A 13985-nucleotide genomic window follows, 5' to 3' on the forward strand; every position below is an offset into this window, starting at 1 on the left:
CAGAAAAATGTGTATAAAAGTACAAAAAGTGCATCTGTATTCATGTCAGATGTCCGATATATTTTATTTAAATATTTATGGTACTTTTGATAATATCATACTTAATTATTAGTATCTCTTTCCGTGATTAGATTTATTTTTTCAGATGTTTCATTGTCATCAAAAAATTTATTTTTCTTGCTCCAATCTATAATATGGCATATAACAATAATAAAATTGTTTAATAATGTGATTATTAAGTACAATATTTTTTTAAATAGATTTTTAACATAAATATTATTTAGACTTCTTCAATAACTTACGAAATTTATTAATTATTTTCTTAGATTTTGTTTGATTTGGTCTCGACATTCCGACGTGATTTATGTTTCCTAATTTTTTTGCTCGAGATTGTTGCTTATTGTATAACCCACGTAATTTTTTAGATTTAACAAAATTAGGCATTGTATTTTCTGTTTCTACAAGTATATCATCAGCAATATGTTTTGTTTTATCTGTTGCAGATTTTCCTGTGCGCATTTTTTTCTTTGCCATAGTTACATTAACTTTCAAACTTTCTCGAAATCTAATAATAGATCATGATACAATAGATATATGTCGTTATATTTTATATATATAAATATACAAAATATACACTTTGCTAATAAATAAATATAAACAAATTATAAATATATATACATATTATATAAATTTTGTACAAATATATATAATTATAATTATATATAATTTAACAATTAATATAATTACCTGATATAAAGAATAAAACCAACAATAATGCAACATATCGAGAATAGAATAATAGCTAACACTGAGTAAGCAACGAATTTCTCACTTGGCATCCATCCAAATATCGGTCGTGTTAATTTATCCTCCATTAAATGAGTACGCCAATTTGGAGGTCCGAGAACTTGTGTGTGTGTGTGTGTGTATGTATGTTTTATATTATAAAAATATGAATAACATATTCATATTATATAATGCAAAGTGTTCAATAATAGATGTATTTGAACAGAATGATATGATTAAACATGCTAAAATCATTTTTCTTTAATTAAAATTTAATTGGATGTCATCTTTTTTTACGCAATTTTTGAAATTTGAAACAAAATCGAAACAACAGTAATTAAAATATAAAGTTTTATTATTTATTTATATTTTCAAAGTACAATTTATGTTATAATTTATATTTATAATTTCTCCTTTTTTTAATTTATTAAGTCCTTCATATTTCTGTTGAAAACATTATTTAAATTTTTGTGATAAATAATATAATAATAACAAATATGTCAACAAACAAATATTATTGAACATTATACATTAAACATACAATTATATTATTATTTGTATTATATTTGATCAGAATATGTTTTGATATAAAACTATTATCACTATTATCTATTATCATAGATTTAAAGAAAATATTTGTTTATTACCTTTGACGCGGATCACATTTGTCGTCCACTTGAAATTTAGATCAATTTGTTCTACAATACATTTCCACATACCATGATGAGATCGATTTACAGCTGGAATATGATCGACATTTACAGCTACGGGCAATGTGACACTATAATCTTTCCATATTCTGTTATCAATCATCCAGTAAATCTTCAGATCGGAATATACATAGCCAAGGATAGCACAATGACACATTACATGCATAGGTAGAGTTTCACGAATTGTAACGCTTTCCTTAATTGGAATCACTGCCAAAGTTACGACTTTAAATATCATATATGTTCCATCTATTCGACGCACAGTAAGCGTATATACGCCTGAATCATTCAATATTGCTCTACTTATTACTAAAACAATTAATAAATTCATGTTTGTTAATATATAAAAAAAATTGTTACTTATTTTATAAGCATATTAATTAGTTAGTATTAACAAATATTGTATTACATACTGATTTCGTAATTTTTAATTTCTAGTCTATGCTGTTCGTTTTGAAGAAAAATTCCATTGTGAGACCATTGTATCTCTGAATCAGGTGATTCAACTCTGATGGAATTGATGATATTAGAATCCGAAGGAAGAGATACCGATTCGTATTCTTTCACAATAAGAGCAGTATGATTTTGCGTCATTCCTTTTTTTATTAAAGTCGTAGTATCTATAATTGAAATAAAAATTATTATAATAAATTTTTATATCAATTTGCGACCTTGGGGAAAAATAGAGGCAATATAATATATATTCTGCTTTACACTTGTCTGAGAATTACTTACAATTAGCATTGTAATAGAATAATTTGTTGGAAATATTTAGAAAAATACGTTTATGTGATAAAAACAAGATGTATCTTGTTAACTTATTAAAAAAATAAGAAAAAATATTAGATACATTAATTTTAGCATTAGTTATATATAAGTTTTACCATCGGTTACATCACCACAGGAAATCATATTGCAACGACCCGTCATGCTATTGGGCCCTATACAAGGCTCGCCTCTTACGTTAGGTTCCGGTGAATTGCAATATCGTTTTCTGGTTCCTATGCCACCATTGCAACTAGCACTACATACCCATGGTCCCCATTCCGACCATCCACCATCTAAAGGAGGACCATCTATATCTGCGTGCGATTAAAATGATTAAATACTATATGCACACGATACACAAAGTAAATTTTATAAATATACGATTCAAACATTTTTAAAATTTACAAATAATATTTCTTTAAAGTTGTTTATTATATACATTAATTATACACATGACGTTGACTGCAAAAAATCAAATTATTTTATTCTCTTTTTATGTTATTTATCTACAAATTAAATCTCAGTATTTCACATAATTATTAGGATAATAATAATAAATTTTGTCAGTAATACAATAATTATTATTTTTGTGTATTTTGTTTATAAAGCGAATATTTAAATGTAAAAAGTATATAAAAATTGTTTTTTTGTAATTTTATTTTTAAGACATTTTTTGTACAATCTTTTCTTATACTATTATTATTGTATAATTATACCTGACGGTATACAATTCGCGCTCCACGTAGCCCAACTTCCCAGATCTACGGCGAGCGAAAAAAAATAAAAGATGAGGGGTTGACGATGCACATAATGAAACACATTTGTTTCGTTACAGAATATTTGAATTGTACTATCAGACCATCTTCCGGAAAAAGTATAATAAAAAATCGTATATGAATTAAACTAAATAGATTCAGCGAAATATATACAAATATTTAATCGAATTACTTTATGGTAATATTCGTCCATGAATTCGTAGTAAATATAGGCTTCGGTGCTTTCTGTTTGTGATAAACTCTAACTTTAGGATATGTGTTTTTCAGAAAATATATCCACTGACCCCGTTCGCCGAGTGTGAGCGCATAAAATCTGTAAGATATAATTAGAGGTATGAATGAAAAGATATGCGAAATAATTGTTTCGATATATGATCATACCCTGGTGTTGCGGGCAACAGAAGTAGCGGTATCAAAACGACACCTTTGGCACGTATCATTAGCATCAATTTGTTAGGTCTAATCAACTCTTCTTTAGACCACGTTGATAATGGTAATATTCTAGTATAGCGATCAGTTTGCGTGTTCTCTATATGACATCCTACATGTTGTAAAAAGATCGCATCAATGATTTTGAAAGCAAGTATCATGAACACTGATTTTAGATCACAAAAACATACTTGAGGCACAATCGAAAGCAACACCTATCGTATGTCCTTTCTCGCTATTATAATAGTAATAGACAGGTGAAAAAATTTTGGCCGATTCAGGATGTTCCCATTCAAACAGTGGATTCACTGCTCCTTCGTAATAAACGAGGACACGTCCTCGAGGTATGCGTATAATAAAACTACTCCACTTACCAAGGTATAATAAATGCGGCAATGTTTTTTTCTTCACCAAAATTATATCTAATACATTGTTAAAAGATTAACAGAAGATTGAAAATAAAAGATAAAAGAATAAAGATAAATAGATTCTAATGTGATGTAAATTACTTTTGTCTTCCGATTGATAATAGAGAAGTACTTTTTCATTATTTAAAGCTCCGATCTTAAGAATATAACGGGAGTTAAACCCATCATCAGCAGTAAACACGAACGTTATGGAATCCGGTTGATCGGGCTCCCAAGCTTTTAATGAAAAATGTAAGCCTTCTGTACGATATTCTGGTAAAACATATAAACGACGCCCAATGCCATGTCCTTTTACAAAAAATGTACACTCCTCTATACAGTATTAACACAGTATTAATAGATCATTTTATGTATTAATATTAGTATTTTAAATATAAGTATTTTAAAAATAGAAAAAAGTATACTTCAAGCGAGTATACAATATGTTTTATAGTATAAAATATATAAAAGTAGAAAAATATTTGAAAATTTTGGGACTTGCTTTGAATAAAAAATATTATATTGGTTCTATAGTAAGTAATTATAAAAGATCACAAAAAGCTATCAATAAAAATAAATAATTTTATTTCAATAGATATTTTTTCCTTATTTTTTTAAACAATTACTTGACAATTAAGATTCTAAATTTATCATAATAAAACTTTGACTCTTATAATTATGTACAAAATATCTACATATATATAGATATTTATTTTTTATATTCCCAATAAATTATCAAAACTATTCGTATTTGTTGCAAAAAATTTTATAGATAGTCATTATATTTATCACACCTTATTAGAGGTGCATTTATCTACTGCTATAAACTAATTTCAATTTTTATCAATTTTAGGAAAATTTTTTTCGGAGATATCTGTAACGACTATTAATGAAAAAATAATATTTCTCCATTGCCGATTTAGATAATTTCATTTCTGTGCAACAGATTAAGTTTTACCTGGCTTCTCGCAATCTCTTATGTCACAAAGATCTTGTGGAATCAATGGATCCGTCGTGTAGCACCATGTGCCAGCAATATTGCGCGATGGATTTCTACAATAATTGCTGGCATTTCGAACATTTCGTTCCGGATAAAGACTATCATTTAAATATGCTCGGTCAACCATATGGATAGGTTTGACAGCAGTAATTCTTGAATGAGATAGATTCGGCGAAGAACTTAATAATGACTTGGTAAATGACGACTGTTCCATAGAAACATTTTGCTTTAGATAACGCTTCCAACGAGACTTTACGTGAATTGATCTCTGAGTCCTAGAAGGAACTCTCGTTGTCAATGATATGTTCAGTATTTGCATTTGCATTTGCATTTGCTCGAGATCGTAATCGCTCAACCATTTCGCGCAAGTTCGACCTGAACGAGTCTTTGATAATGTACCTATGTAATCATTAGCAGTCCCTGCCATTCGACATTCTACAAGAGAGAAGCACATAATTATTTAATTTACTTAAAATTTAATTGAATTATATATAATCAATAAACTATAATTAATAAATGGAAGAAGAAGGACGGTAAATAAACGTTTTCATATTTTTTTATTTCTAACTAAAAAACGATAAGAAAAAGTTTTGTGCATAGTTTGCTAAATAAGCAAACTTATTAATACTTAATAGTTAATTATGAATACCTGAAGATCTACAAATTCGCACATGACAAAATCGTTTTATAACATCCATAATATATGAGTTGGAAACTGCGTAGCAATAAGGTCCATTAGAATCATGACTTGGATTTCTACATCTATTTAAAGCTTTCACTATAGATTTATCGACAAAATTATCGGCTATTTTCTCATCGCGTGGCACCTAATAATAAACAAACAGTTTTTATGCAAAGAAGACATATAATCTTCTTTATTATTAGAAAATCACTTGGATGTAATAATATTAGACGAAAAGATAAATTTTATAGTAGCATAAGATATACACTCGATATTCCAAAAATTATTATTATTATTATTATTATTATCATTATTATTAAGTAAAAAAATTGTGATATAAGAATATCTTATAGCGTTGAAATATTCTATATTTAAAAGAAATATACATTATAAATAATAATGTGTGTTATAGAAAGAAAATATTAAACCTCTTCTGCTATCCATGGTATACATGGAAGTTCTTTTGCACTCGTCCATTGAGTTCCTTGATATTGATAATCTGCGATATTATGAATACAGTTTGGAGGCTGAGGATCTTCTATCGCGTCTACCGCTATTCGCGAGTTGTTTGTTATGGAATTAAAACAAACGAATTATATAAGTCCAAATAAAAATGTGCCACACAGAACAATTATGCAGCACAGCTGTTCGTGCTGTTTTTAAAGTACTTCTCGTAGTTTTGTATAATTATTTTTCGGGAAATTTACTAGCAAGATTAATTTGAAACCTTATTTAAGAATTTCTTAGCCAAATATTGGCAAGTAATTTTTAGATAAAGAATAATTAAACAAAACTACAAGAAATGTATTTCAAGTATTATATAGCATCTATATTATTTATATTATATTCTTCAAATTTTTCTAAGAAAAATCAAAATTTATGTATGTTTTATCTTATCATCATAAATTATATATCTAATATATATTTAATATATATTTTCCAAACATATACAATAAATAAACTTTGATCACGATATTAATTTACCATCGGGTGAACAAAAAAGTGTCCAATGTGCTATTGTTTGACTCCCAATACTGAACCAACGTAAGGTAATTAGTAGATCATGATTTATATTTAGAATCTCTTCACTTCCATATGTACGTTGCGAGAATAAATGCAAATGTGTGCCAAACATACTATAAATATATAATATATATAAAAAATGTCAAACGATCAAAATATTTTTTGTATAATTTTGTATAATTATACAAAATAATTTTGTATAATTTTTTTGCACATAAATGCATTACATAATATATTGACCTGATAGTAAATTCCTTCCAACTCCAATAATCTATCAATCCTTTCATTATTACTTCTTTCAAATGTTGCTTCATTGATTTCTCAGTCTCTTGATACAGCAATAATGTAACATTGTGTCCAATTTCTATCTGAATAATAATCTATCTTTGATCTATACTGACGTATTTTATATATAATTTCAGATCAAAATTGAATATATCAGACATATCTGAATATTTTTTCATCTTACTATGAAACAAGGAAACAGCGTTCCAGGACTTTGATATAACCGTATCTCTACATTATGGCTAGCTCGAAGATAAAACTGAACATCCTGTGTATCATTATTTTTCTGCATTGGCCAAATTCTCAAAAACTCATTTCCAAAAGTCGTGTGACTTTCACAATCTAAAAGCATAATAATTTAATAGAAACGCGTGTAACAAAATTTAATAGATTGATTCAGTCGAACAATATTTTTGATGTAAAATATTATTATAATTGTTCTCAATGTTATTCATAGAAACTTTCGAATGTATTGTTCCAATAATATATGTAGTAACCTATATGTACGGATATAAACTTATGGATGTTATATATTTATACATATTATATATTTATATTTATACATATTACATATATTATACATTTTTGACAAAATTCTGTGCTCCACAAGACACCAGTGCCCATGATACCATAATGCAAAAAATTGTCGGGATATAAACTCGAAATACTATTTGACATTTTATATTCGTCCATAATTAATGGTTTTGATACACCATGTATTCCAAGTGATATAAAACCACCGCCCCATGTAATCCATAAACCAGTCCACTTAGAACTAAGTAATATTTCAGGTGTATTTTCAAAAAGACGCTCATTCTAGGAAACCCATGTTAATCAGATTAATCAATATTATGTTAATTAATGTTTTAATTATTTGATTTTTTAATTTTAAATGGTTTGCACTAACATTAGTAACTGGATATGTCTGACCACTAACGGTATTTGAAATCAAAAGTTCCACTCCAGCTTTCCAATCTTGAGCAATTTTCTTGGCGGAAAACGGAATTGGGAGTAAACTTAATAAAATCCTGGCTTCCGCCTAAATGCATTCGATTAATTTCATAAAAATATTTCATTAAAATATGATTTATATTACCTATATTGAAAAAATGCATCTATACTTAATGATATACATTTTCTTCATCGAAAGGATTCCAAAGTTTAATCCAGAAGGATATGTTTCCATAAGTGCTGTTTAAGCTCGTTAAGATGGAATAAGTTGATGAATTTCGTGAATATGTTAAACAATCTAAGATAGAAATATTTTACAATAAATATCAATATCTATATACATATTTTGTATATATTGAAGGTTTTAGTGAAATAAGATTTTTCACAAAATATAATAATATTTAACTTGCATTTTAAAATTAAAATAATTTTTATTACCGTCATATTTTGCAACGATAATATTTTGTGAAAAAATCATTCCTACTTGCATAAATGCTGTTACACCTAAATTTTTAGAGAATCATTATCAATCATAAGATACTAGTAAAAACATTAATTTAAAAACATTGACTCAAAAACGTTAATTTAGAAAACACCAATTAAAAAAAATAAAATTGGAGAAAAGTTTTAGAAATTAATCTTCTTGTCACATTGCTTGAATATATAATATTAAAACTAAGTTTGAAGATGAGTATTGCAAATCATATTACATTCAAAAATATTAATTTATTATTTTCATTAGGCTATTTAACTATAAAAAATTTAACGAGCAAAGTGTTTAAGAAGAATGTAATATTTCAATTATGAATTTAATGATTTAATTCAAAATTTGCGATTGTTACTAATTTTTAATTAATCTTTTAATCGATAATTCGTAATCAATTTCTTCGATCAGTTAAATTGATAGTAATTATATTTAATAATTTACTTAATCACTTATTTTAAAACTAAAATTTTAATTTTTTATATTAGATAAACCTTTGTCATCGCAAGATGGAATATCACAATATTCTTTTTCTACCATCTCGTAACTTTTTTCTTCTACATAACACCAAGGACCACCTGTATCATCATTTGGATTCCTACAGAAATTATGTGCCTTCACTCTTGATCCATCCGGAAAGTGTTTATTATGAAATTTAATAGTCTAAAAAATAATTAACAAATAATAAAGAAATAGATCCTTATTACTGGCTAATACATATTTTTTTAATGCGACAAAAAAATTTATTTTTTTTCTTACTTTTGTGTTACCGAGTTTATATTTTTTATTCCAAGATTTACATTTCCTTTTGGAAGTACTAAAACTACGAGTTCCGCCATATTCAGCACCTGGTCCCGTTATAATACAATCTAATGATACAATTTTCTAAATTATATCAGCTGAATATATTTATTATAGCATCAAGTCACTTAAATCGTATATTTAATCGAATTTGTTTTGAAAAATTACAGTAATGAATTTTAATATGTAAAAATTATTGTTTTTTAAATTGCAAAAGAATTGAAACTTTTATGTAAAATATATAACAAATACATACATACATTATATATATATATATATAATTATATATAGTATAAAATTATTTATTCATTTATTAAAATTAAGTCTATTTTATTCTTAAATCAACTACCTTTGAAATTACAAAGCGGAATATCGCATTCATCATCAATAACCGTAGGTTCTAATGTATAACACCAAGGACCTCTTGAATCTCGAGTAGGATTTCTACAATAGTTTTTAACAAGTTTCATGGATTTTTCTGGGAAATTTGCATCAGTTATATTCGTACTAATCTAACAGTGAAAAAATTGAGAATATTAATAATCTAATATATATATATATATATATATATATATATATATATATTGTTATGTTTTAATTCTCTAACTTTGTTGTAAAAAAATTAAAAAGAATGCAAAAATACAAATATTTATATCAATGGACTAACTTTATGAACCGGTTGTTCAGCAGACCAAGATTGGCACCGAAAGCCACCAGCAGTAATCATAATAAAACCTTTATACTCGGTTCCCAATTGAGACAGTTTGCATTTGGATAAATCAATATTCGATATATTAAGCACTGAAAAAGAGAATCATCGGAAATAATAATTGCATAGCTTCGTAGATGGGGAACAAGCAATGTCAAGATTGGAAACAATAGGATGTATCCGGAAAAATATCAATAAATTATTGATATTCAAAATAAGAATGTTCAAAAAGATTAAAAAAAAATACATTATCGTACATACAAAAATTTATCCTTCTGCTTCCAATTCCTACATTGATTTTTCTCCTTCTACAGAATTTTACAAGATTATTACATGAATCTGCAACAATCGAATTTGAAATCTGTAGAAATATTATCATCGTAAAATACTGTTCGGCATGCATATCGAGCTTCAGAAAGCAATTGATAAGTAATGTTATTTATTTGAAGACAATATCTCCTTTAAAATATTTAATTATTATTTTCAGAAAAATTTTTTCCGTTCAGAAGTTTTGTTTCTAGATGCAGTCAACTGCGGTATCTTATATATCTGTTACCTTTTTATTTATCATTTTATAATTTATATATAATCTTTCAGTAAATTAAAACTGTAATAATAATCCATATATTGCACACAATAAATAAACGATAAATATCATTTCATGAAGTTATATATAGATTATGTGTTCGATCAGTTTCGATATACATCATTCATATACGTATACGTTCATTCATATGTGACGTCATATATGAATGGACGACGTATATGAATGATTTTTCTTACTGCTCATTACCATTACTGTCAGCCGTCAGTATTGGCAGTGAAATATAATGGTAATATTTTTTGTTTTTATTGAAAAAATTTGTTTTCAACTTATAGAATTTTAAATATACACTATATGAAAGTGCTTCCAACCCAAGAAAATAACTCGGCACTAAATGTACTATGTATCTTTGTTAGGTTATATGTCACCTAACGATGCTGTGATAAGCGTAGCGGTTATATCTTGCAATTATTTGGATTTTATTCAATCTGGAGCCGACCGAGATGGGCTTGCTTACAGATCCTAGAGCTGGAACAGGAAAACTCATAAAATTAATGTTAAAATGGGAGAAACCCTTGTGCTTCATATTATACGTAGGAGGAATTATATGGCTAATGCTTTTGGCGTTACCGGCATTTAACGATAGTAAGTTCTTGAAAAAGATAAAATGGATTTATGAGTGATATTTATTTAATGTTTAACTTTTAGATACCTATTTTTCCGAAAATGCATTGCTGCCTGGATTAGTTACGAAAGAAAGTAATCTGGAACAAACGTCGAAGCAATACTATCATGAATTAATTCACGAAATGAAGAGATATCCAGATAGTATGCCTTATGCATGGCTTTCTGCAAAATTCAGTCAGCTTCATTTGGATGTATTTGTACATAATTTCTCCTTGATTTATCCATTCCAAGAACAAAAGGTTTAGTAGATCGCAATCATGATTGTACATAAGATAATAAATATATGATAAAATCTCTTACTCAATACATATAAAATTTTATAGTTTGTAGGACAAAATATCTATGGTATTGTTAGAGCTCCACGGGCATCTAGTACTGAAGCTATTGTAGTCAGTGTTCCATATAGACCTATTAACAGTATTTATCTAGACACTACACCTTCGGTAGCACTGTTACTTGCATTTGCAAAATTTTGCAGAAGTAAACTTCTTTCTAATTATATTTCTGTTAAACCATTAATAAATAGACATATTAGAATGTATTTCTTTATTATTGTATATGTGATCATTTGTTTATAGAACAAAAATATTGGGCAAAGGATATAATATTTCTTGTGACAGAACATGAGCAATTGGGTATGCAGGCATGGCTAGATGCATATCATGGAGTTACTAGTGGCCAAGAGGGTATCTTGATAGCAGGAGACTTATCTGGAAGAGCTGGATCTATTCAAGCCGCTATCAATTTGGAATTTCATGCAATGAAAATTACATCAATTGATGTCAAGGTACAAAAATATTCAAATTGACTTAATTTCATACAGAGAATACTCATTATATAATATAAAATTATTATTTTTTTTGTTATTAGATAGAAGGACTGAATGGACAACTACCCAATTTAGATCTTTTTAATTTAGCACAAAATATGATAGCTAAGGAAGGAATTCGACAATCTTTCCAACGTCGATTTGATGTTAATTATAGAGATAAATTGAAAAGTTGGGAATATCATTTTAATACACTAATGAGTATGGTAGTAACACAAGCAACTGGGATTCCAACTGGTAATCATGGACTTTTCCACAGGTATAATTACTAAAATATAAAAACAAAATTATGATAACTGCATTTAGAAATCTCTCATTTGTAACATCATGCAAATAAAACAGAAGAAAGAATTAAAAAATAATTTTGTAAACAATCCTAAGAAATATATAGGAAAGAATAGCTTACTGTTTCAAATTTTTAAGCATGTTGTTAAGCATTTTTATGTTTTTATATTTATATTTTAAATAAGATTAGTTTTTGTGCTTAACTATAATTTGTCTGTAGATTTGGTATAGAAGCTATTACATTAGAAGGTTTTCAAAAATCTGGCAGAGAGACGGAAGCAAATTTTTATCAAGTAGGACGCGTAGTGGAAAGTATAGTGCGATCACTGAATAATTTACTAGAACGTTTTCATCAATCATATTTCTTCTATCTATTGCCTTCCACTGATCGGTATATTTCTATTGGTAAGAAAAATTTAAAAATTTTAAATATATCCTCTCTCTCTCTCTCTCTCTTTTTCTTTCTCTTAATATTTTTATGATTAAATTGTGAATGAACAAATAAAATTTATTTTGCAGGATTATACATGCGGCCTTTGGTGCTGATAATCGCTGGTGTATTTATAAAGGCATTTTCTATTTGGCAAAGACTGCAAACATCAAACAACGAGAAAAAGAACAAAGTACTTTTAAAATTTTTAAATATGATTAAATCTTTTTGTTTTTAGTTTATTAGTATCAAACAAATAATTATATATTCTTAGCATTTTCCCTTAATAGATTTAATATGTTAATATGTTTAATATATTTTCTGATTCTATTCCAATGATACATACACAAAGTAAAAATATTTTTAATTATGACAAAATATTTCTACACACATTAAATGAGTAATATAATATAAATATAAATATAGAAGTAATATAAATATAATATGAATATAAAATAGTGAAAAAATATAATGCGCAAGAGAAAGTGCTAAAGATACAGAGATGAATAAATATCTAAGTGTTTCCACTTTTTTTCCACAGATTGAAGAATTTGATATTGGAAGTGTTGCTTCTGAAGTGTTGTGGGCACACATATTTGGAGTATTAATAATGGCTTCTCCTCGATTTTTTGCTTTAATTGGATCACGAATGTTTCACCTACGTACAGAGGATTCATTATATGCCAGTTTCGCTCTTATTACGATTTTCACATTATTGCGACGCTTTTATTTGAGAAGGTAAAAGTAAGAAATGATTAACGAGGATAGCCGTACCTCGCTACGCTATAAATTCTATACTAACGCTATAATATAATTTCTAGATCGATCAAATACGAGAATATATCGCTTGTTTGCGTTATCGCATCGATCGAACTGGCCACTGCATTAATGTGCATAGCTATGCATAATTTTTCATTAGCATTATTAACGGCCATCGTATATGTACCAGTTATATTATTAATAACACCGCATCACAAATCTGCGTCCAGGTAAGCATCGATTCTTTTTATTTGATTTTACAGTACTTACTTTCATTTTATTAATTAAGCGATATTTTTTACTTTGTCAACAGATTACGAAGCTGCCAATACATCGCATGGATTATACTACATCCGTTCATCGCGTCGGCGATGGTTGTGATGGGTTATACGTATTTCAATTTTCCTACCGATTCTGTCGTATCTCTGCTTCTCAGAGGCTATCGCGCTAACAAGCAAGCGCTCGTATTCAGTATTGTAGACTCTATGATATATGGCAACTGGTTCTACAACGTTACTACCGCTGTTATGTTACCGATATGGTTGTTGTTTTGGAATGTTATGCGTTCCAGCGCCGAAGTACCCTCATAATAAAATGATTGCATAATTTACAATCGAATTTCCATCAATATTTTTCGAGT

At 27.6% G+C, this 13985-nt stretch overlaps 2 protein-coding genes across 2 annotated transcripts; one reads left to right on the forward strand and one right to left on the reverse strand.

Annotated features, from left to right (window-relative positions):
* Window positions 1-276: 276 nt before the first annotated feature.
* Window positions 277-9829, reverse strand: LOC112637275. The gene is made up of 23 exons (XM_025406641.1): window positions 9770-9829; window positions 9452-9614; window positions 9061-9170; window positions 8796-8964; window positions 8000-8115; window positions 7774-7905; window positions 7448-7682; window positions 7051-7208; window positions 6822-6949; window positions 6543-6694; window positions 5987-6111; window positions 5526-5703; window positions 4835-5311; window positions 3979-4209; window positions 3661-3891; window positions 3422-3581; window positions 3213-3353; window positions 2981-3126; window positions 2381-2578; window positions 1910-2116; window positions 1434-1805; window positions 748-907; window positions 277-565 (listed from the first exon to the last, which is right to left on the reverse strand). Exons 1-23 carry the CDS (start codon window positions 9827-9829, stop codon window positions 277-279), a joined length of 4338 nt encoding a protein of 1445 aa, XP_025262426.1.
* A 729-nt stretch (window positions 9830-10558) lies between these two features.
* Window positions 10559-13955, forward strand: LOC105258609 (glycosylphosphatidylinositol anchor attachment 1 protein). Its single transcript, XM_011269963.2, has 11 exons — window positions 10559-10644; window positions 10772-11000; window positions 11064-11281; window positions 11366-11522; window positions 11621-11829; window positions 11913-12130; window positions 12377-12561; window positions 12676-12779; window positions 13128-13324; window positions 13408-13575; window positions 13659-13955. The coding sequence occupies exons 2-11, from the start codon at window positions 10859-10861 to the stop codon at window positions 13933-13935; spliced, it is 1875 nt and encodes a 624-aa protein (XP_011268265.1). The 5' UTR covers window positions 10559-10644; window positions 10772-10858; the 3' UTR covers window positions 13936-13955.
* The last annotated feature ends 30 nt before the right edge of the window (window positions 13956-13985 follow it).

This window comes from Camponotus floridanus, unplaced genomic scaffold (assembly GCF_003227725.1).
Source record: "Camponotus floridanus strain SB8 unplaced genomic scaffold, Cflo_v7.5 scaffold15, whole genome shotgun sequence".
Classification (NCBI taxonomy): domain Eukaryota; kingdom Metazoa; phylum Arthropoda; class Insecta; order Hymenoptera; family Formicidae; genus Camponotus; species Camponotus floridanus.